The 21697-nt window shown below is 38.5% G+C and overlaps 2 protein-coding genes across 7 annotated transcripts in view; one reads left to right on the top strand and one right to left on the bottom strand.

The window, feature by feature from the left end:
- Positions 1–2981: 2981 nt before the first annotated feature.
- Positions 2982–10195, bottom strand: LOC131980838 (complement C1q-like protein 2). Of its 3 annotated transcripts, XM_059345146.1 has the most exons (5): positions 10015–10195; positions 4508–4686; positions 4149–4190; positions 3709–3831; positions 2982–3620 (listed from the first exon to the last, which is right to left on the bottom strand). In XM_059345146.1, the coding sequence occupies exons 2-5, from the start codon at positions 4620–4622 to the stop codon at positions 3340–3342; spliced, it is 561 nt and encodes a 186-aa protein (XP_059201129.1). In that variant the 5' UTR covers positions 4623–4686; positions 10015–10195; the 3' UTR covers positions 2982–3339. The 3 variants fall into 3 exon arrangements, with proteins under 3 accessions (XP_059201129.1, XP_059201127.1, XP_059201128.1); XM_059345144.1 differs by lacking the exon at positions 10015–10195 and having other exon boundaries at positions 4508–4747; XM_059345145.1 differs by lacking the exons at positions 4149–4190; positions 10015–10195 and having other exon boundaries at positions 4508–4747.
- A 3690-nt stretch (positions 10196–13885) lies between these two features.
- Positions 13886–21697, top strand: part of kcnab1b (potassium voltage-gated channel subfamily A regulatory beta subunit 1b) — a 42290-nt gene continuing 34478 nt past the window's right edge. The window contains exons 1-3 of one of the 4 annotated variants that reach the window (XM_059344614.1): positions 16689–16769; positions 18860–19120; positions 19835–20368. In XM_059344614.1, the coding sequence (XP_059200597.1) occupies positions 20154–20368 (215 nt within the window). In that variant the 5' untranslated portion in view covers positions 16689–16769; positions 18860–19120; positions 19835–20153. Of the gene's footprint in view, positions 14143–16688; positions 16770–18711; positions 19121–19834; positions 20369–21697 lie in introns of those variants that run through there. The other 3 variants (XM_059344613.1, XM_059344612.1, XM_059344615.1) reach the window with 3 other exon arrangements.

Genomic DNA, 21697 nt, shown 5'->3' with positions numbered 1-21697 from the left:
TGTTGTATTACCTATGTTTTTAGGTTATCGAACAGTCTCACCAATTTTATGCCTCGACTACCTCCGAAGGCCTTACAGTGCCGGGATCACTTGGACCGCCCATCAGGCGAAACATCACAGAGGCGTAAATTTTGCGGCTTGAAACGGCAGTCTGACACAACTATTTTAAACTCTTTAAACTCTCTTTAATTTAGGTTATTTTCTGTGATTTTACAACAAGTTAAGTGCTTTAACTGTTATTGTATTTGTACTATTTCAGGTTTTTGCCATTGCATTCTCCTGCTCTGTTAACTGGCTTCTGAACCTCAGACACACTGAGGTAGAAGAGAGATGAAGTCAACACAACCACAAGGCCTTCATCTTTCACTGGCTTGTGTTTCTCTTGATCAGATCTCTGCAAACTCCGGAAGAAGGAAGAAGGAAAAAGAAGGCTATCTATTCCCTGATAGACAGGTCAGGCTGGATATTTTTTTCAGTCAAGTCTCTGGCTCATTGTTTTCTAGTTTGGTCTCCAGTTTTCTGAAGTTGACAAGAGTGTATCAGTGAAAACATCAACTGGAGCTTTGTTATTAATTACAATTATATCATGACTTAAGCTCATATCAAATGAAAGTGTGGAGTCAGAGTAGCTTTAAGGATAAAAATACTTTATAAATGCAAACATAATATCAATGAATATGCATTCCTAAATGTACACATTTCAACAGGAATTCCTCTTTATATGCATTACTATTTTTTATATTTACAAAGATTCTACCTTCAACATCAACACTTAAGCAAACATTTACTTAAACTAATCTTGGATAAAGACACTCGACATTATCTGCCCAGCACCAAACAGCTAACAGACAAAGTTACAGAGTGGCTGGTGAACACAGCCAAGAGCAATTTGCTGTAAATGTTTACATTTCCAGCAAATGTATTTATTTAAAAACATTTAAAATGAAAGGGAATGTTTCATTTACTGTCATCGGGTTGGATAGAGACCACTGCACTCTTTTTTCACTTACAGAGGGAATAACAAATGGCCAATGAAGGTGCTGTGGTTATTACCATTATCAACAATCCAGGTGTTTGCTCTGAGTCTCATGTACACCTGATCTCCAACTTCCAGCTGTAGAGTCATGCCATTGGTTCCTGTCTCAGGGCGGTTTCCTGCAGCATGGTTGTACATAGTAACCATCTGCACTCCATTCTTCATCAGTCGCAGCCCCATTGGTCTAGATGATACATTATGGCCAGAGAAGCTGAAGTAATAAACTCCTCTGACTGGAGCAGTGAAGATGCCTGTGGACGATCAACAAAGAGTTACATCTGTTGTACTTTCCATTTCATCCAGAGTTAAAGACAGTATTTATTTACAGTAAGTTTACCTGTTGCAGGGTTGTATGAGCCTGTGTTTGAGAACACATTCTTGTAGGTCAGTGTGATCTCGACGTTAAAAGGTCCAATAGTTCCAACATTGCCGATAGATGCTCCAAATGCCACACCATTACCTGAGATGTAATATGACAATATGGAATTATTTTAATGTTTATCAAAGACTGTCCTCCCTCAATAATTACACCATGTCATTTGTACGTCAAGTTATTACAACCTGTATTTGCTTTTATTTGCCACATGCAGCATCAGCTAATTTATAAAATACTCCTGTGGTATTAGGAGACAGGAATAATGAGTTTGAGGACTTTTTGTGTATTTTGTTTAAAGCTAACTAATCCAAGCTAAAAAACAAACAAACAAACCGATAAACAACAACAACAACAACAACAACACACACACATAGAAAAACATAATTATGGCTTAGTAAGTGTATGTTCTTACCTTGGACCACTCCCCTCAGATCCTCCAATTGTTTCTCTGTGTTTTTCAGTTTGGTCTCCAGTTCTCTCAAGATGACAACAAATTGGCAAAAGTTTGTTGGGCTTCCTGTAAGGCCACCTGCACAAGGACAGGCCTTCTCCATGTTGGGGATCTCTGTGCCATTGTCTTCTCCTGCTCTGTGATCCAGCTGCTGAACCTCAGCCACACTGAGGTAGACGAGAGAGAAAGTCAACACAACCACGAAGGTCTTCATCTTTCACTGGCTTCTGTTTGTCTTGATCAGCTCTCCGTACTTTGCTTTATATACCACATGAAGAAGGAAATATCCTTGAATTTACCAGAAAATAAAAGCTGATCTTTCTTCACTGATGAACCCAAATAAACAATCTCTTATCAAGGATACGATAAGCAAGTACCTGACCAAAGGTTTCTTTGGTTATTGTTTTATTACCCTTGGTCAAAAAAAGTCACACATTTCTCTTCACTTAAAAGATAGGGGCTGGATATTTATCAGGCAAGTTTCTTTTTAATGATGGCAGCATTTTTCTGGCATCAATATTGTGAATTGAATGGTCATATACCGTACAAACCCGTTTATTAGAACACTTTAATTTATTGTATTACCTATGTTATTAGGTTATTGAACAGTCTCACCAATTTTAACTCTCTTTCTACCTCCGAAGGCCTTTCAGTGCCGGGATCACTTGGACCCCCCATCAGGCGAAACATCACAGAGGCGTAAATTTTGCGGCTTGAAACGTCAGCCTGACACAACTATTTTAAACTCTTTAAACTCTCTTTAATTTAGGTTATTTTCTGTGATTTTACAAGGAGTTAAGTGCTTTAACTGTTATTGTATTTGTACTATTTCAAGTTTTTGCTATTGCATTCTCCTGCTCTGTTCATCTTTCATTGGCTTGTGTTTGTCTTGATCAGATCTCTGCACACTCCGGAAGAAGGAAGAAGGCTATCTATTCCCTGATAGACAGGTCAGGCTGGATATTTTTTTCAGTCAAGTCTCTGGCTCATTGTTTTCTAGTTTGGTCTCCAGTTTTCTGAAGTTGACAAGAGTGTATCAGTGAAAACACAAACTGGAGCTTTGTTATTAATTACAATTATATCATGACTTTAGCTAACATCAAATGAAAGGCTGGAGTCAGAGTAGCTTTATGGATAAAAAACACTTTTAATGCAAACATAATATCAATGAATATGCATTCCTCAATGTACACATTTCAACAGGAATTCCTCTTGATATGCATTACTATTTTTTATATTTACAATGATTCTACCTTCAACATCAACACTTAAGCAAACATTTACTTACACAAATCTTGGATAAAGACACTCAACATTATCTGCCCAGCACCAAACAGCTAACAGAGAAGGTTACAGAGTGGCTGGTGAACACAGCCAAGAGCATCTTGCTGGAAATGTTGGACACATTTAAAATGAAATGGAATGTTTCATTTAACACCATCAGGTTAGATAGAAACCACTGCACTCCCCTTTCACTTACAGAGGGAATAACAAAAAGCCAATGAAGGTGCTGTGGCGATTACCATTATCAAAAATCCAGGTGTTCGCAATGAGTCTCATGTACACCTGATCTCCAACTTCCAGCTGTAGAGTCATGCCATTGGTTGCTGTCTCCCAGCGGTTTCCTGCAGCATGGTTGTACACCATAACCATATGTGCTCCATTCTTCATCAGGTGCAGCCCCATTGGTCTAGATGAACTATTATGGCCAGAGTAGCTGAAGTAATAAACTCCTCTGACTGGAGCAGTGAAGATGCCTGTGGACGATCAACAGAGAGTTACATCTGTTGTACTTTCAATTTCATCCAGAGTTAAAGACAGTATTTATTTACAGTTTAAGCTTACCTGTTGCAGGGTTGTATGAGCCTGTGTTTGAGTACACATTCTTGTAGGTCAGTATGATGTGAGTGTTAAAAGGTCCAATATTTCCATTGTTGTCTATTGATGCTCCAAATGCCACGCGATTACCTGCGAAGGAATATGAAAGTGAAGAATTATTAAAATGTTTATTAATTAAGAGAGTCTACACTCCCAAAAAAATTACACCATGTTGTTTGTACAGCAAATTATTACAATGTGTATTTGCATTTATTTGTCACATGCAGCATCAGCTAATTTATGAAACACTCCTGTGGTATTAGGAGACAGGAATAATGAGTTTGAGGACTTGTGTATTTTGTTTAAAGCTAATTGATCCAAATTAAAAAACAAACAAAAAAACCCAGATAAAAACAACAACACACACATAGGAACATAATTATGGCTTAGTAAGTGTACGTTCTTACCTTGGACCACTCCCCTCAGATCCTCTAATGCCACGCGATTACCTGCGAAGGAATATGAAAGTGAGGAATTATTAAAATGTTTATTAATTGAGAGAGACTACACTCCCAAAAAAATTACACCATGTTGTTTGTACAGCAAGTTATTACAATGTGTATTTGCATTTATTTGTCACATGCAGCATCAGCTAATTTATGAAACACTCCTGTGGTATTAGAGGACAGGAATAATGAGTTTGAGGACTTGTGTATTTTGTTTAAAGCTAACTGATCCAAACTAAAAAACAAACAAAAAACCCCAGATAAAAACAACAACACACACATAGGAACATAATTATGGCTTAGTAAGTGTATGTTCTTACCTTGGACCACTCCCCTCAGATCCTCTAATTGTTTCTCTGTGTTTTTCAGTTTGGTCTCCAGTTCTCTCAAAATGCTTCCTGTAAGGCCACCTGCACAAGCAGAGGCCTTCTCCATGTTGGGGATCTCTGTGCCATTGTCTTCTCCTGCTCTGTGATCCAGCTGCTGAACATCAGCCACACTGAGGTAGACGAGAGAGAAAGTCAACACAGCCACGAAGGTCTTCATCTTTCACTGGCTTCTGTTTGTCTTGATCAGCTCTCCATACTTTGCTTTATATACCACATGAAGAAGGAAATACCCTTGAATTTACCAGAAAATATAAGCTGCTATTTCTGCTCTGATTGACCCAAATAAACAATTTCTTATCAAGGATACGATAAGCAAGTACCTGACCAAAGGTTTCTTTGGTTATTGTTTTATTACCCTTGGTCAAAAAAAGTCACACATTTCTCTTAACTTAAAAGATAGGGGCTGGATTTTTATCAGGCAAGTTTTTATTAACGATGGCAGCATTTTTCATATATCGTACAAACCTGTTTAACCTGTTTCAAAGTTAACTGATCAAAGCTGAAAACATTTTTTTTTAAACCCACACACAGAAAAAAATAAAGTGTTTGTTCTTCCAGTTCTCTCAAGATGACAACAAATTGGTGATCCAGCTGCTGAACCTCAGCCACACTGAGGTAGACGAGAGAGAAAGTCAACACAGCCACGAAGGTCTTCATCTTCGTGTTCTAGAGAACTTAGTCCAATATTTCATTACATCTTCAATAAATCCCTTCAAAATCAGCATGTCCCAAAATGTTGGAAAGATGCGGTAGTCGTTCCAGTTCCCAAGACAAGCTGCCCCAAAATTCTGAATGATTTTAGGCCTATTGCTCTGACATCTATTGTCATGAAAGCTTTTGAAAAATTAGTGAGAAATTAAATTTTAAAGAAAACAGAGTCTGATATGTGGCCTATAGGCCACACAGAGGTGTCGAGGATGCCACAGTCACTCTGATGAACATGCTTTTTAAACATCTGGAAGGTAAAGGAACACATGCTCAGCTTTTATTTATATATTTCTCTTCTGCTTTTAATACAATTCAACCCCACATCTTAACAGAAAGACTTTTAGAGCAATTTGATTTGAGTAAAAATCTTGTTGGCTGGGTTTTAGACTTTTTAACCAATAGGACACAATGGAGTACTGTCTGACCAGATCTGCTCCTCCACTGGCTCCCCTCAGGGAGTGTTTTGTCCCCAGTCATGCCATTGGTTGCTGTCTCGTAGCGGTTTCAGCGTTTATATTGTCTGAGGAAACTCTCCTCATTTCACATTGACAGTAAAATGCTAAACATGTTCTACCACTGCTTCATTGAATCTGTCATATCCTTTAGCCTGGTGTCTTGGTTCAGTAACCTATCCCTAAAAAATAAGAATTCCCTGAACCAAATTGTGAGGTGGGCTAGTAGGCTGATTGGAGAGCCACAGCTGAACCCAGAATCCCTGCATACAAGGCAGCTACAGAGACTAGCTGGGTCTATCTTAGAAGATGGATCCCACCCACTATATGGTGAATTTCAATTTCTCCTATCAGGCCGTAGGTACAAAATGCCTGCCTGCAAAACAAAGAGATACAGAGGCAGTTTTGTTCCCTCAGCTGTCAAAACATTAAATAGTAAGTAATTAATTAAGCTATACACTAACTTATTAACCTATGGACTGTACAGCCTTCTTCATCTATTTATTTATTTATTTATTTACTTACTTATTCTGACCTTGTTTTTTGTATCTGCCATGATGACTTGTATTCAGTATTTATTTATCTTTTGATAGTAATACCTTTTTGTATGCTTTTAATCCATGTTCCCATGTCTGGATACTGTTGTCACTTTCATGTCACTGTCTGTCGATGCTGTCAATGTTGTCTGCGTGTGTGTGTAAGGAGCCAATTCTTTTTAACTGCAACCAAATCTACCCTCGGGTACAAATAAAGTTACCTTTACCTTTATCTTTCACTGGCTTCTGTTTGTCTTGATCGGCTCTCTGCACTGATCTTTCTTCACTGATGAACCCAAATAAATAATCTCTTATCAAGGATACGATAAGTAAGTAGCTGACCAAAGGTGTCTTTGGTTATATAAAAGCTAAAAATTTCTCTTCACTTAAAAGATAGGGGCTGAATGTTTATCAGGCAAGTTATTTTATTAATGATTGCAGCATTTTTCTGGTTGCAATCAGAGCTGCTTTATTAATAGGAACACTTAAAAGGTCAACATTATATCAATAAATTAACATTTCTCAATTTACACATTAATCATTGATTGAAGCATTGATTCTAGACCCGCTGATCTGCTTTCATCAACATTCAATCATTAACTATCCATAACTGCTTCTCCTAACTCAAGTTGCGGTGCTGGAGCCAATCCCAGCTGACAGACGTCAGAAAGGTCAATGTGATGTCAGTGTTAAAAGGCCCATCCTATCTAACATACAGATAAAGACTCCAAAATGCCACCGACTTACCATGAGAAGTTACATGAAAATGAGATTATGGATATTATTCAGTTATTTATCAGTTTTTCTGTGCCCTGGTGGATCAGAACTGTATCAGTATTACTAACATATTACAATATGAAGTGGATGTTTTTTTGAATATTCTTCCCTGAACTTTAGCATTTATTCCTTTATAACTTTCACATGTTGCTTTACGGTGGCCCTAAGATAAGGTAGAAGAGAAACACAAGATATAAAACAATAATAGTATAAGAGGTAATGAGAAAGATAAGACAGTATGTGATACAACACACTACAAATAAATAAACACTAAAACGTGACAAGTGCCGATCCCTGACAGTAAGTGAAGGCATTTGCACGTGATTGACCACAGTTGCTTCCGATTTGAGGGTCTGATTTTTCTCGTAGCGTTGCCTCGCTGCCTGCAGGAGTCTGATTGTGTACAAGTGTGGATGAGTCATGATGGTCTTGGAGGGAACAGTGAAGAAAAGACCTCACATATCCAGGGACTGAAATAGATTAAATGCTCTGCCTCTCACACTGCACACTGAGTGGGAGGACACAGCAGACACACAGAGGTGCTCTCAGCTCCCCCACATTCATCAAACATCTTATCTCCATTTTCAGCATATACACTTAGGCCTGTGAATAAGTGTATGTGTGTGTGTATGTGTGTGTGCATGCATCCATGTCCATCTTCATGATTTGAGGTCCCTTCATGTCTCTGAAAGGCTGCATGTTTCTTTACATGTTGAGAAATATAATTAACAAATGTTACCCAATAAAACTATAGACTCTTAAGGCTTAATATGTGGATGTAAAACTGAATGTTTCCTTGGATATGACTACTGTAGCCTCTCTGTCTACAAGGGGGCAGCCAGGTACAGCTGAAGAGGAGAAATAAGGATATGGAGTCCTGTTTATACTAGTTGGGGTTGCAAAGGGGTGGAAAATGGGAAGTTAAGCTGGTGAATTTTGGAAACATTCAAAAATAAAAAATAAAAAAAGACATTTCAACAGATTTATTTGTAAGTAGAACTTTATCAAGTTCAAATTATTTTATTGAACAATCAATTCTGTCATTGAACCCCACCCCTTTAAAAAAGTAAAATGACCCCACTCCCGCCTCCAAAAATCCCCAGAAAAGTACCATTTAAAATGTCAAATGAAAGGAGCCCCTCTCCCTCCAAAAAAGTCTAATTAACAATGTAAATGTTGAATTGAACATGTAAATGTTGAACATGAGATAGAGGAATGCACACTGCATGTAGGGGGCGTGTCCTTTATAGGGGCGTGGCCTCAGTAGTACTGCAGTAATAGCACAGAAGTGTACTTGCATGAAATCTGGCTGTTTCAGTCAAGATTATGTTAAAATATCTTTTCCCCGTCTATATTTAAATTCCCTGTTAAGGGCCAAGCTTCAATTTAGTAAATTCCCGGTTTATTCACATTTATTCTGATAAATTCCAGTTAATTTACAGGGAAAGTTTTTTTTGCAACCCTAATACCAATAGCTTACAATTAATTACACATCAATCAGGATTTTCTTGCAGTTGTAGATCTAAGGTGATTACATGTACACCACAATTAATCAAGCTCTTCAAACTAAAAACTGATGTATGTGAAGTAGGCCTGTCATGATTGATGATCAGATTGACACTGCATGATATTGCAAAAAAAAATAAATATCCAACCCGATCTCACAAAATTACATGAAATGACCATGTAGTAGTAGTAGGGAAAAAAGCGTCCTGGTAGGAAAAATAATATATATTTCTATAATAAATAAAATAAATCATAATAACAGTTATGTAATTTGGAAAAAAAGAAGCCGTCAAATTTAACTTAACTTTATTGTTGTTTCTTTTTTTGGCAAAAAAAATATGAGTATAAATAAGATTATAGAGAGGTAAAGTGAGAGTCTGCATCGATAACTGTATATCTGTATGTTGCGTGCAACACCCCTAGTATGAAGTGTCACCAAATAATAAATAGTGTAGAGTTTATAGTGTAATATAAATGTACGTTTTAAGTTGTTGAATTAACTTACAGTGATAAAAACAAGTTTGTTGCAAGGTTATTTGATTTCAGAAAAAAAAAAAGTTTGTTTCTTCATCAGTACATATTGCTAATATTTATTGAACATAAAAATAAACTCTTCCCTTCAGAAACAGGGTGCCACAGGGGACTATTGTTGGTCTATTACTGTTTGTATCATACTTAAATTACAAAATTCATCCTGGTTAGTACTTCAAGCATATGAAGTTTTCCAGTTATAACTTCTTAATCATACAGTTGTTTTAAATTCAGATAAGACCATGTACAAGGTCATGCCGTAAAAACATGAAATGGTACCAAGTCACTCTTAAATAGATAGATAGATAGATAGATAGATAGATAGATAGATAGATAGATAGATAGATAGATAGATAGATAGATAGATAGATAGATAGATAGATAGATAGATAGATAGATAGATAGAAACACACAAAAAAAAACATAAAGTGAGTGATTAATAAACCAAATGAAATTATGCTACTATTGTGTTTAACAGTTTAGTAACTCTTGAGTCATAGTTAGGATTTTGGCTTCCATCAAGATTTATATTCAACGCTTGACCCAAAAAATTAAAATCAAGGCTTTTCTGTATGTAAAGTTGCCTGATTTGTGGCTGCCTGAGTAGGACTGTTTTTGTTGCTAGCAGCATCCAGAATCAGTTACTTTACACCAGACAATCTTTTCCTGTGCCTAATCATGTAGTGTTGTTAAACCTAACCCAACAATTTGACAATGTTAACCACTTGTTTAAAACAGCAACCTTTACATTTAGGTATGAGAACTGGTGGGGGCACTAATATATGAAACGGTCCTGTGGTATGAGAGGACTGGAAGAATGGATGAGAGAACTTGTGTATTTTGTTGAGAGACAACTGATCCAAGCTGAAAACAATAGAAATAACACAGCAAAATAAAAAATGATGGCTTAGTTAGTGTATATTCTTACCTTGGACCTCTACCCTCAGATCCTTGTTTCTCAGTGTTCTCAATGTTTTTCAGTTCGGCCTCCAGTTTACTTCAGATGACAACAAGTGGTCAAATGTTTTTTCTGGCTCCCAGTTATGTCATCAGCACAGGGACAGGCCGGCTCCATGGTGGGGATCTCTGTGCCATTGTCTCCTCCTCCACACTTTGCTTTATATACCACACGAACAAGGAAATACCCTTAAATTAACAAGAAAACAAAAGCTGTTCATTTCTGCTCTTGAACCAAAAAAAACAATCTCCTATAAAGGATACGGTAAGAAAGTAGCTGACCAAAGGTGTCTTTGGTTATCTTTTTTTTTAATTTTTTTTATTTTTTTTACAAATTTCCCTTCTGTTCTCTGTTGCTTTATTAATCAAAACACTATAAAAGTCAACAATATATCAATGAATCAACATTTTTTCAATTTACACAATAATCACAGGTATTCTTCTTGACCTGCACTGATTCTAGACCATATGATCTGCTTTCATCAACAGTCATTCAACTATCCATAACTGCTTCTCCTAACTGAGGTTGCAGCGGCGACATATAGAGGCTATTATTCAGTTATTTCTGTTTGCTTTGATTAGTTGGTTCAGAACAATTAAATCGTATCTTACTCAGTATTACTCACATATAACAATATGAAGAGGATGTTTTTTGAATATTCGTCTCTGAACTTTAGCATTTATTTGTTTATAACTTTCACGTGGTGCTTTATGGTGGCACTAAGATAAGGTAGAAAACAAGATAAAAAACAATAACAATATAAGAGGTTACTAGATAGATAAGACAGTATGTGATACAGGAACACACTGCAAATACACAAACACTGAAACGTGACAAATGCCGATCCTTGACAGTAAGTGAAGGAAAAACAAGATATAAAACAATAACCATATAAGAGGTTATGAGAAAGATAAGACAGTATGTGATACAACACGCTGCAAATAAATCAACACTAAAACGTGACAAGTGCCGATCCCTGACAGTAAGTGAAGGCATTTGCACGTGATTGACCACAGTTGCTTCCGATTCTAGAGTCTGATTTTTCTCGTAGCGTTGCCTCGCTGCCTGCAGGAGTCAGATTGTAACCAAGTCATGATGGTCTTGGAGGGAACAGTGAAGAAAAGACCTCACATATCCAGGGACTGAAATGGAATAAATGCTCTGCCTCTCACACTGCACGCTGAGTGGGAGGACACAGCAGACACACAGAGGTGCTCTCAGCTCCCCCCCCACACATTTTATTTCCATTTTTTAGCCTATTTACTTGTACGCCTGGGCCTGTGAATGAATGAAGTGTGTTTCCTGTTGGTAGGCCTGTGTGTGCATGGATCCACTTTAATCTTTGATTGTTTCTGTAATGCTGTGTGTTCCTTTTCTGGATTAGCAAAGTACAAAATCTACAAATATGACTCTTCGGGCTTGATACTGCATCGGAAAGAAAAACTGAATGTTTCCTCAGATCAGGCTGCTGTATTCTCTCTGTTCACAAGAGGGCAGACCGGTACAACTCAATAAGAGGAGGGGGTACTCACATGTAACTTAACTTGTAAGATATACTGTAGGCATATGCTTTACATTAATATATTTACATTTAGAAAATTAACTCTACCACTTCCTTACCCACAAATAATGCAGACAAATTACAAAATTCATGCATTCACGAGGCAAGCAAATGGTTTTACGTGGGGTTGATAAAAGCTAAAAGCTAAAATATGTCTTTATTTTTTAATTTAAAAAAAAATATAACTTTAAACTAGGACCACAAAGAGGTCAGAGAATAACAAGACACTTTTATATATAATAATAATAATATTTACACAGTTTATAAGTGACAGCAGTGTGTGACATAATCTACCAATAAGAGAGCTGTTAAGTAGATAATTAAAGTAAAAAAATGTGTTCATAGAAAGCATTTTACCCGAAAAATTGCCTAAACTTCCAGATTTATGAAGTCTTTATGGACAGTAAAGAGTTAAAATAAATATAAATGTTACCCGTGACTTGCTTAAAAGTGGTGTAACAGTGCACAAATAAGATTAAGATAAAGAGTCATAAAATCAGTAGTCATAAAATCAGTAAAATCAATATTTTTCTCATGTTTTCTAACATAAGCTGCCATAAGCTTCTGGTCATAGTAGACCACATAAGCCCCTAGCAGCAAAATCCTCCAATATATTGAAATGAACAACGGTCAGTTTAATGCTTTTAAATTCAACTTTTATTCGTAAGAGGAATATTTCCAATATTATTGTAATTTCTTGTTTGAAAAGTGACATAGTCTTGATTTATTATTATGCGTTCCCTTTATCTTGGAAATCAGAACTTGGAATGACGTCCCCTCTAAGTTTACCGCGTTCCAGAACAAGAAGTCGATAAAAATCAATAAAAATGCTGACCTGACTTTAAGTGTGGTTTGCTCTCGCCAAGTTTGCCATTAGCAACATCACTTGATAACAATCATTATGCTATATTTGGAGCATACAAAAACTGTGACGGCATGTCAGTGTGAGATAGAAGCTGGACAATGTAAAAGACTGAAGGCTTAAAAATGTATTAGTTATTTATTTACCTATTTTTGGCATAGCACAAAACGTGAAAAACTCTTAAAGTTGTGTTAACCACAGATCTTATTTCAGGCATGTAACAAAAACCTGTTGACTATAAGTACTAGAGGTGCTGAGGTTTTTTGTTTCTGCACATTACCACTGCACTGTCCAGGCCAGGATTAGGGACAAAATCACTTGGTTAGGTTTAGGAAAAGATCATGGTTTGGATTAAAATAAGTATGTTATCCCAGAATTTACCTCAAGGGCTGTGTGTCGTGTTGCATACAAGACTGCAGTTTGACTTCTCGTTCTGGTCATAGACATACATAAATGGTCTCTGATTTGTCAACAGAGTCAACTGAATGCATCACGGGTTATCTTCTGCCAATAACAACTCCTTTTAATTTGAAATATATGAAATATTTGATTTATATTCACAAAAGTGTATTGGTTTTATTGAGATTCTAAAAAGGCTGTTCCATGCTGGATTATAATGCTTCTGAAAGGGATATAATCGCACCGGAGTACATTAAATGTTGTATACCAAACATTAGATCTCACATCTGTATTGTTGGTAATACACATGGTGTTTTATTTTCATGTGTCTCTTAAAAAAGATTGTGGTATCTGTGTATTTACAGTGAATTAACCCAACAGACCTGCTGCATTTCTGTCATCATGTAATTATTTGTTAAGACTGATTATTCCCGGAGTAGGATTTTGCTCTGCGCTGTAACTTGAATCAGCTGGACATGCAACAAATGTATTAAGAAAGTATTCCTGACAAGTACAAGTAGACAGAAATATCCCTCTGGCTTTGTTCGGCTTGCCTCACAGACAAACAGGCTTCTCTCGCTGGAGCCGCCAGGAGCTCAAACAAAAGCTGCCTTTGTCTTTTAATTTGTCAATCATCTAAGAATAAAGTTGACATCACAGGTATGGCACGCAGAGTTTCTGGCTCCCTCTCTTTTGTCTCCTTTGATACTTTTAGTATGTTAATTTTATTTATGTGCATCTGTGTCTGCTCGTCTTGCTGTCTTTAAACATGTTTACTTTGTCTGATATATTTGTGGAAATTATGTTGTGGTATTACTCCAAATCACCCATGACAAAAAAACTCTCCAGCAAACCTCGGGTAACCTTTGTGGTCCCGCATGACCAGCATTGCATTGTACTTACATGGAGATGTTTTTAGGCTGCATTCTCTCCGCAGGATTACTAAATATATTGAAAAGGCTTTGCTAACTAAAGAAAGTCTCCCATCAGCTTGTGGGAGACAAGGCTGTTTCTAAAACATGTATCTCAAGGCAGCATGCAGTGAGATCCCCGTGCCCCGACAGAGAGGGGGGCCGAGGCTGGATCGCTGCCCCAGTTCCATCCAGCAGAGGCAGGGGGCAGGGACCAGGGTGCACCCTTCGAGCCCCACCAGCTGCCTTCCAGGAAGCTTCGAAGCCAGCAGACCTCGAGAGCAGCAGGGTTTGGAGGAGCTTCTTCAAGTGCACAGCCATTTTTTCCAGGCAGCTACCCAACCTAGAGCCAGCATGGTGTTCAGGTAGGATATTATGTTCTGAAGAAGGGTTTAAAAACTCAAATGGATTCAGTGCATAAATGCCATAAATTCAGGCCAGGATGCATTATGAGTTGGAGATTTACAGTTTTACATTACTTGCATCATGTTGATCCTGCTGAATGAACTGTAAATTTAATTGATCTGTTAAATGATTAATTAGAATTTACAGGGATATATCAGATTTTTTGAAGTGACATTATAAGAGGTACTGACCCATAGTAGGTTTATTACCTACAGTGGATGGCGGTCAGCACGCCCCCAGTTTGGAGAAGCAGGCGTACGGTGTAATGACACAAAAGCTAAGCAATGTACTGCTGTGGACCGGGACAGCAGAAATTTATTTTTCATTTATTACACAGGAGAGACTGGAGCCCTCGTCAGAGCCACCAGACTCCATTGGTAAAACAGCAATTCTAACTTGCATTAAACAGGAGACGATGGTCTACTACAACCGTAATTGTTAAATAAATGTTATACAACATACATACAGTACTGTGCAAAAGTCATATTCAGGTGTAAAAAAAAAACCTCACACCAAATATTGATTTGATTTAGATTTTTTTTCTGCCACTCACCCTGCATTTGTTAATATATAAAAAATAAACTATTAACATTTCTATTTTTGAAGCATTCTTATTTTACAGCATTTATTCACACCTGCCTAAAACTTTTGCACAGTAATGTATATTATAAATATACTCTGATTTCTGAACAATCTAACTTAAAAAATCCAAACTATGCACTTAAGGCCAATCAGGGTAAACAGCAGTCTGTTTGCCAATTTGTGTCATTTATAAACCACTGGAAGTAAGGATTAAAGTTTAACTCTGCTCAGTGGGGTCCCTGTCCTGTTAAATACCTAATGCTTTCATCATCTCCTGATAAGAAAGAGTCCTTCTTAGCACAGCGAGACTGAGCACTAATTCCCAGCTGCAATTAGACTTGACGTTTAAGGCACATGAGGCCACCAAACCTTCGGCAGGTTTCAGTGCTGTGGATAGACTGAGGATTTGAATAAGTAATGAAGTATAGGGCTAATGGTTGAGCTAATTGTCATGGTAAAGCAGGAAGACAGAAAGCTTTCAGCAGTGATGATCAGATATGTCATTCAATTACCTTCCTTTGACACTAATTTTTCACATATTTTGTTCAATATACTGACATTAAAGAAAACAGATGTAGGCTATTTGCTTAACTTTGCGTAAGACTGGCAGCAGGGGGGAACAGCTGGATTTGCTCCATCCAACATTACTAAAATGAATCTGTTGCTTTTACCATTATTTTTTACCAACGAACATGTAACATCTCATTTGTTTCATCCATATAAAACCAAAGCGTTGTTTGTTTTCAGATCTTTTCAGAAATTAATAAATCAATTGTCAATTTATAAATTCAATCATATATCGTATATCTCTTTGAACCTAATCACAGCAAATCCCAAACTTTTGTTTTCCACAGTGGAGGTTTTTTTCTGCAGCTTTTTCAATTTCTGCACATTTCAGTTGATTGTAAAAGAAAAAGTAAACCTATAAGATGCAATACAACATATTGAATAGATATGAAATGGATGGTTCGGAGAAGGGGAACTGATTGAATTGTTTTTGTTTTTCATGTTTCATTTCTGTTAGACTTGAGGTGTGTATCAGGGCACTGAGGTGGAAAATTGCCTTTTTTTTACATGTTTAAAGTAAATCTATATCTAATCTAAAGGCTAAAACTCCAATGTGGTCTTTTAAGCCATTTCTCCTGAGGTTAAAAATCTGCATGAACATAAACATTCCATCAATATGTAATCTATGAGCCACTAAGTGCTTCACCATGAGAAAATAAATAGCTCTGCATCCACCTTCCTTTATCATTCAATATCCCTCTCTGTGAGGCCATATGCCTGCTGGGCAGATGCATAAGGTCACCAGGCTTCTGTAGGGGCTGCTACAATACAGATGTCAGCCTCCATCAGTGTCACCGTATGCGGCGCTTTCAAACTGAGGTCGTGGCAGAAGCTGATAATGATGCCAATGGTGATAATGGGAAATGCCACAATGGTGGATGACGTTATATATTAAGTAGTTGACAAAAATGTGGTGGTCTTGGTGAAGGATGGCGGTGATGACGATGACCTTGCATTTTCAGGCAAATCCCTCTCATATTGTCCCCTCCCGTCAGATTCAGAGTCAAGCTCCTGCATCAATATTTCATGCATGTTTGCTGGCCCGGAGTGAAATTTGTAGCGCTTAATAACTGTGACCATTACGTCTATACAGAGTCAGTATCACCCTATTAGGGCTTATTAAACAACCAATTCTTCCTCTGTGGTGTTGTACGCACAGTGCATCACAATCATATGCGCTGCCGGTCTAATCTGCAGCACAGGGGGGAAGACTATGGACTTGGAGTGAGGGAGCGTGCTGTGTTAAATTGTGATTTAGGGAGGAGAGAAGGGAGAGGAGGTGTGGGGGGGAAATGAGATAATAGACGGACAGAAGATGTGAGCGAAAAGAGGGGAATGCAGAGGAAAATACATAGAGAAAGAAGAGACTGCAGCAGTGACGTCAGAGACAGCTTGGAAAGGTTTTCCCCCTCATCATCTCTCATTCTCTCAACAGGAGGTTAGTGCTGATAAGGACAAGCATCTTTCAGACATCGAATAGCCTTTTTAACACAAGACTAAATGTGCAACACTGTCTTCTGTCAAACAGCAGACTTTGAGTTTACCGAGCTGTAATTGTGTGACATGGGATGCAATGTTGCTGAGAGTGGCTATTACAGGTGGGAACAATCACTGTTCTCTGCATATGTATAGAAGCATCACTGTCAGTGCTATCAAGCTGACAGATGTTCACACTGTGGGGAATCCAGGGTAAGGTTAGAGGTTTTTATCTCTCCTCAGTGCAGCGTCATGGTGCCTCATCTATTTCAACATGTGCACACTCGCCGTATGGAGGTTTGTGTCTTAGCAACAGAGTTTCAGAACTCTATTATAGCTTCTTACTGGAGCAATTAAAGCAGAGAGGTTTGCCTCAGGGTAACAGCGCTATCGCCTGTTGGGGATTCCAGCCGAGAATGTAACAGTTCTAGTTGACGCTTTTGACTGACACACTTTTAAATGGGATCGACAGGAGGAAAGTTGTAGCCTTTAAGCTGACATTATATGGATGTTTTTTCAACTTTGTCCAACTGTGCGGATATCTCTGCAGACCATTGCAGAACACGATTTAGCAGGGTTTACCAGCAGGCAAAGACACTTTAGAAGATGTGGAAATGGCAGCACACTGCTTTTTTATAGTTTTTGTAAAAGGATTTTACACATCAAGATCAGTGTACTTGTGAAAACAGTTGTAGTTTTATAGCATCTTCTGTTAGACTACTAACACCAGACTAAAACTATCAGACTAAAGCTCTAACTACAGCTAAACAGTACGCTGAAAGGTGCAGTGTAAAAGGTAGTGCAGAAGTCTTGATGCATGTTTAATCTGTGCTGCCTATTTTGAAATGTTAATGTCTTGTAGCATAAAAAAACCACCTGGGGCCTTAAATACACGACTTATGAATTGTTAAATTGAGCAGTATCCCTTAAAATTCAATAGTTATTGTAGCTCCAAAAAGACAAGTCAACGCCAGTCATGATATTAGCTCAAATTTCACATATTTTGATCTCTGGACGACATGTGCCAAAGAGGTTTAGCAGCATAACATACCATTGAGTCTACAGTGTCTGTAAAGACAGTAATAAGGTATAACTTGAACTCAGATAGGCTACATTACATTTTATCACACAGCCTTTTAGTTGAATCACCCCGCACTGACCCAGAAGCCAACTTCGGCATCAAAAATGACGGGGCCCTCCCTGCCGAACTGATTTTCGCTGTTATCAGATGCAATCACAAGGATATAAATAAAACTGTGCTGGCCTCGAGGATCGTGGATGCTCAATGAACCATGAAATCCTGCATTGTCACATTACTGCTCAGTGGGGGAGGAAAGTAAGAAGCTGCGCTGCCTGAACACTGGTTTTTTGCTTTATTTCACTGTGCAGCTTAACATCTGCTCTGAGACGTTAGTGTCAGCGTCGGTCTCCTTTTGGTTCTTTGTAGCTTTAAATTTCACCAGAGTACAAAACATGAATTGCTGTTGTGTAAACCCTTACACAACAGTTAGATTGGAAGTAAGTGATTATTACATGATTGTAAATGTAACTGCAGTGTGAAGAGCGTATTGACTATAATGGCAGACAACACAAAGAGTATTACGCCTCATAAGTCATCACCAGTGAAGTGAAGCGTGCCTGTGATGTTCACATGTAGGTTACTGTAATCAACCACCATATGCTAGTTTAACATCATGCCTGAAGTAAACAAACACACAGATCAACTCAGCTCCCTTGGTTCCCATTCAGAATAAACCTCTTCCTCTCTCTCTCTCTCTCTCTCTCTCTCTCTCTCTCTCTCTCTCTCTCTCTCTGTGAGTGTGTGGCGCCATAGTGAAAAACACTGCAGTTCTTTCAGCCAGTCAGTCAGAGCCAGTAGCCTATACACACTGCCTCTCTCCCTCATTCAGTGCCTGGCTCACTCTCCCTACGCTCAGCACGCGCTGGTCCTCGCCTCCTCACTGCATCTGTCCTCCTCTTCTCCCTGAAGTGAGGTACCATGCATCCTGCTTTCTCCTCCTTCTCCTCTCCGCTTGTCTCTTACCATTCCAGGGTCCCTTTATCAAACAGGGCATTTTTGCTGCAAAGCCGGGGACCATAAAAGCTGTGTTACTCGTCCGAGGACTTTGGAGACGGGACAAGGCTGTTTGCCGGGTCTTGAGGACAGCTGCTGGAAACGCTGCTGCTGCTTTCTGTTGGGATGCGGATCTTTGCGGGGCCTCTGCTTGCTGTGTAACAACGCTTGATTCCTCTCAAAGTTGCAGGAGGGCACACGTCAATCAAGAATCTCATCCTTGTTTCAACTCACTGTGTGTAAGAACACTTGCATCAGTCAAGATTTAACTGTGTGTGTTTTCAGTGGAGGCAAATGCCAGACAAGATTTGTGATTGTTCATTTGCTTTTCTGTGAAAGCATGACCTTATATTGTTAGATTCGTGGCAGGAGTTAGAGGGTGTCTGTGATTAAGTGTGGGGTTGTGAAAGTGTGTACAGTGTCAAACAGCCCAGTGTTGTGGTGCAGTGTTACTCTCCTCACTCCAGGTGTTTGACTAAAAGGCTTAGCCGCGGTTGGAGGGCATGAAAGACTCCCCAGATACTCACAACTCCTGGCCGCCGACAAAACCTTCCAGACACCCTAAAGAGAAACGCATTAAAAGAGGAATTAGAGGCAAGGATTTGGAACCGAAATTCACTAATCCAAAATAAGTGCACAGCAGTTTGTATAGCATGAGGTAAGGAAAGAAGAAAGAGAAAAGGCAAGAAAAACTAGGGCAGAATTGCTCTCATTCTTCATATTGCCTCGTCGAAGCAGTATAGAGATGTGAACAGAAAACTAGAGACAAAAGCCCGGGATAAGAAAGTAGAGGTTTTTCTCATCTTTGTGGTTAAGCAGGACATTTTCCTCTTCTTCTCACACCTTTAACCCTCCCCCCAATAACCCAAGTGGGCGACTCTTTCAGCGACTCATTCACTGCCTCTTCTCCTTCATCCTTCTCCCTCCATCTCCATCCTCTCTCATATATTCAGGTGGAGTCAGACCGGCACAGGATCCCCGTCTCAGCTCCTCACACACTGACCAGGACTGCACTGCTGCTATGTCTGATCTTGACATAGGCATCAGCTTGAGATTCTTCTCCTAAAAGAAACAGATCCTATGCTCCCATCATTCCTGCCTGTGATTTCCATATGAGATTTAGCAGCACAAGGCAGAACTGGCCCGGATCACTGACTTTCTACTTCACATAAGATCAAAATCTACAAACAAAAAAGGACTGTTAAGTGCTTTAAGGACACAAACAAGCCTTTGTTTGTCTCGGAGCAGCTCTAGTGGCCTTTGCCAACAGCCATGCAGGTGTCCTTTGCATGTACGGACCACGGGCTGAAGGCCCCGCGTAACGGCGAGCACAGCAAGCAGAATGCCACCAGCCCCAACACAGCCAGCCAGGCTCGCGCCCGCTTCCGCACTGTGGCCCTGATAGCTCGCAGCCTGGGCTCCTTCACCCACCGCTACCACCACAACCTCAAGGAATCCACCGCCAAGCTCACCGGCATGAAGTACCGGTACGTAGACTGATGGTGCAGACTGTGTGAGAAAGTGGAGTGAGGAAAAAAAGGAGGAGGTGTATTTAAAGTTTTCTTTCTCTCCTCTGCACAGCATATGCTGTGAAAACCTGCCACAACTCTGCAAGTGAGAGAAAGAAAAATAATAAGCGAATATGGCGACACAATGTAATATGGTAGAAAATGGTAGAAAAACAAGATGCCCAAATTGAGAAGAGTTAGGCCAAATTAAAAGAGCCCTGATGGAGATACATGAGCAGTGACAGGTGATGAGTGGGATGTTGTGTGTGTTTGTGTCAAGAAAAAATACATCTTTCCAAGATGCAGATTTATTGGCACCTCAATTTAATTAAACCTCAATTAATAGTGTCCACAGCAAACGAGGATCTGGGACTGTTGCAAATGCAATTTAAAAAGAGAGATAAGAGTATTTGGTGATGGATAAAAATACAGAGATTGTGTTTTTCAGGTTTAAGGAAAAGTTTTTTAAGTTGGGCATATGAGTTTAAAAAAATAAATACTTTATTCTATACATAATGGAATGGCCAACAAATTAGGGCTGAATCATTTGGGAAAATATATTAAATCGCAATAATAACTTATTTTTCCCTCCCAAGGATCTCTACCAAACAAATATTTAAATCAATATTCCTTAATATAAATATTATTATTTATTTAGTATTCTTAAGTCTGTAGAATATGGTTTTTAGGCCGGGACTTCTCTGTAGCACTAAAATACTTCATTCAGGTATTTTGAAACATATTTTTCCTTTAAAATAAATTTGAATATTACACTTAGTCCATATTGCAGTTTTGATAAAATTAGGATTATTCATTCAGCCCTACAACAAATAAACAATAAAATTCTACCCATGCTAATCATAACACACCATAGTTTGATGCAGTCTTAACAACATGTATGTATAAAAGAAAAATACAAATATGAGATTCTATAGCAATGACCAAAATAGTGGTGGTGAACATCTGTGCCAGCTGTTTGCACTGACAGAATCTGTCTATAAATGGCTTTGATGAGTTTGGTGGCAAATGTGGGAGCATAATTGATGCTGCAGTACAGTATGGATACCATAAGGTATGGTAAAATTAACATAATGCTGTTTTTTTTAATCAGGAGAAGCAAAACAATTTGAATGCACACAAGAAAGAGTATTGCAATTAACAATAAATAGATAGATAACCAATAGATAAATAGATAAAAGTGAAATGTATAAGTGATATTATGGCGAATTACACTGCATATAGCTGAATAAATCACCCGATAAGGTGCACAACACCTCACTGTGTCAAAGTTTACTCTTTAAGGTCTTT

This window comes from Centropristis striata, chromosome 11 (assembly GCF_030273125.1).
Source record: "Centropristis striata isolate RG_2023a ecotype Rhode Island chromosome 11, C.striata_1.0, whole genome shotgun sequence".
NCBI classification, from domain to species: domain Eukaryota; kingdom Metazoa; phylum Chordata; class Actinopteri; order Perciformes; family Serranidae; genus Centropristis; species Centropristis striata.
The sequence above is the reverse complement of the archived record's forward strand: the minus strand, read 5'-3'. Positions and strand labels throughout refer to the sequence as shown.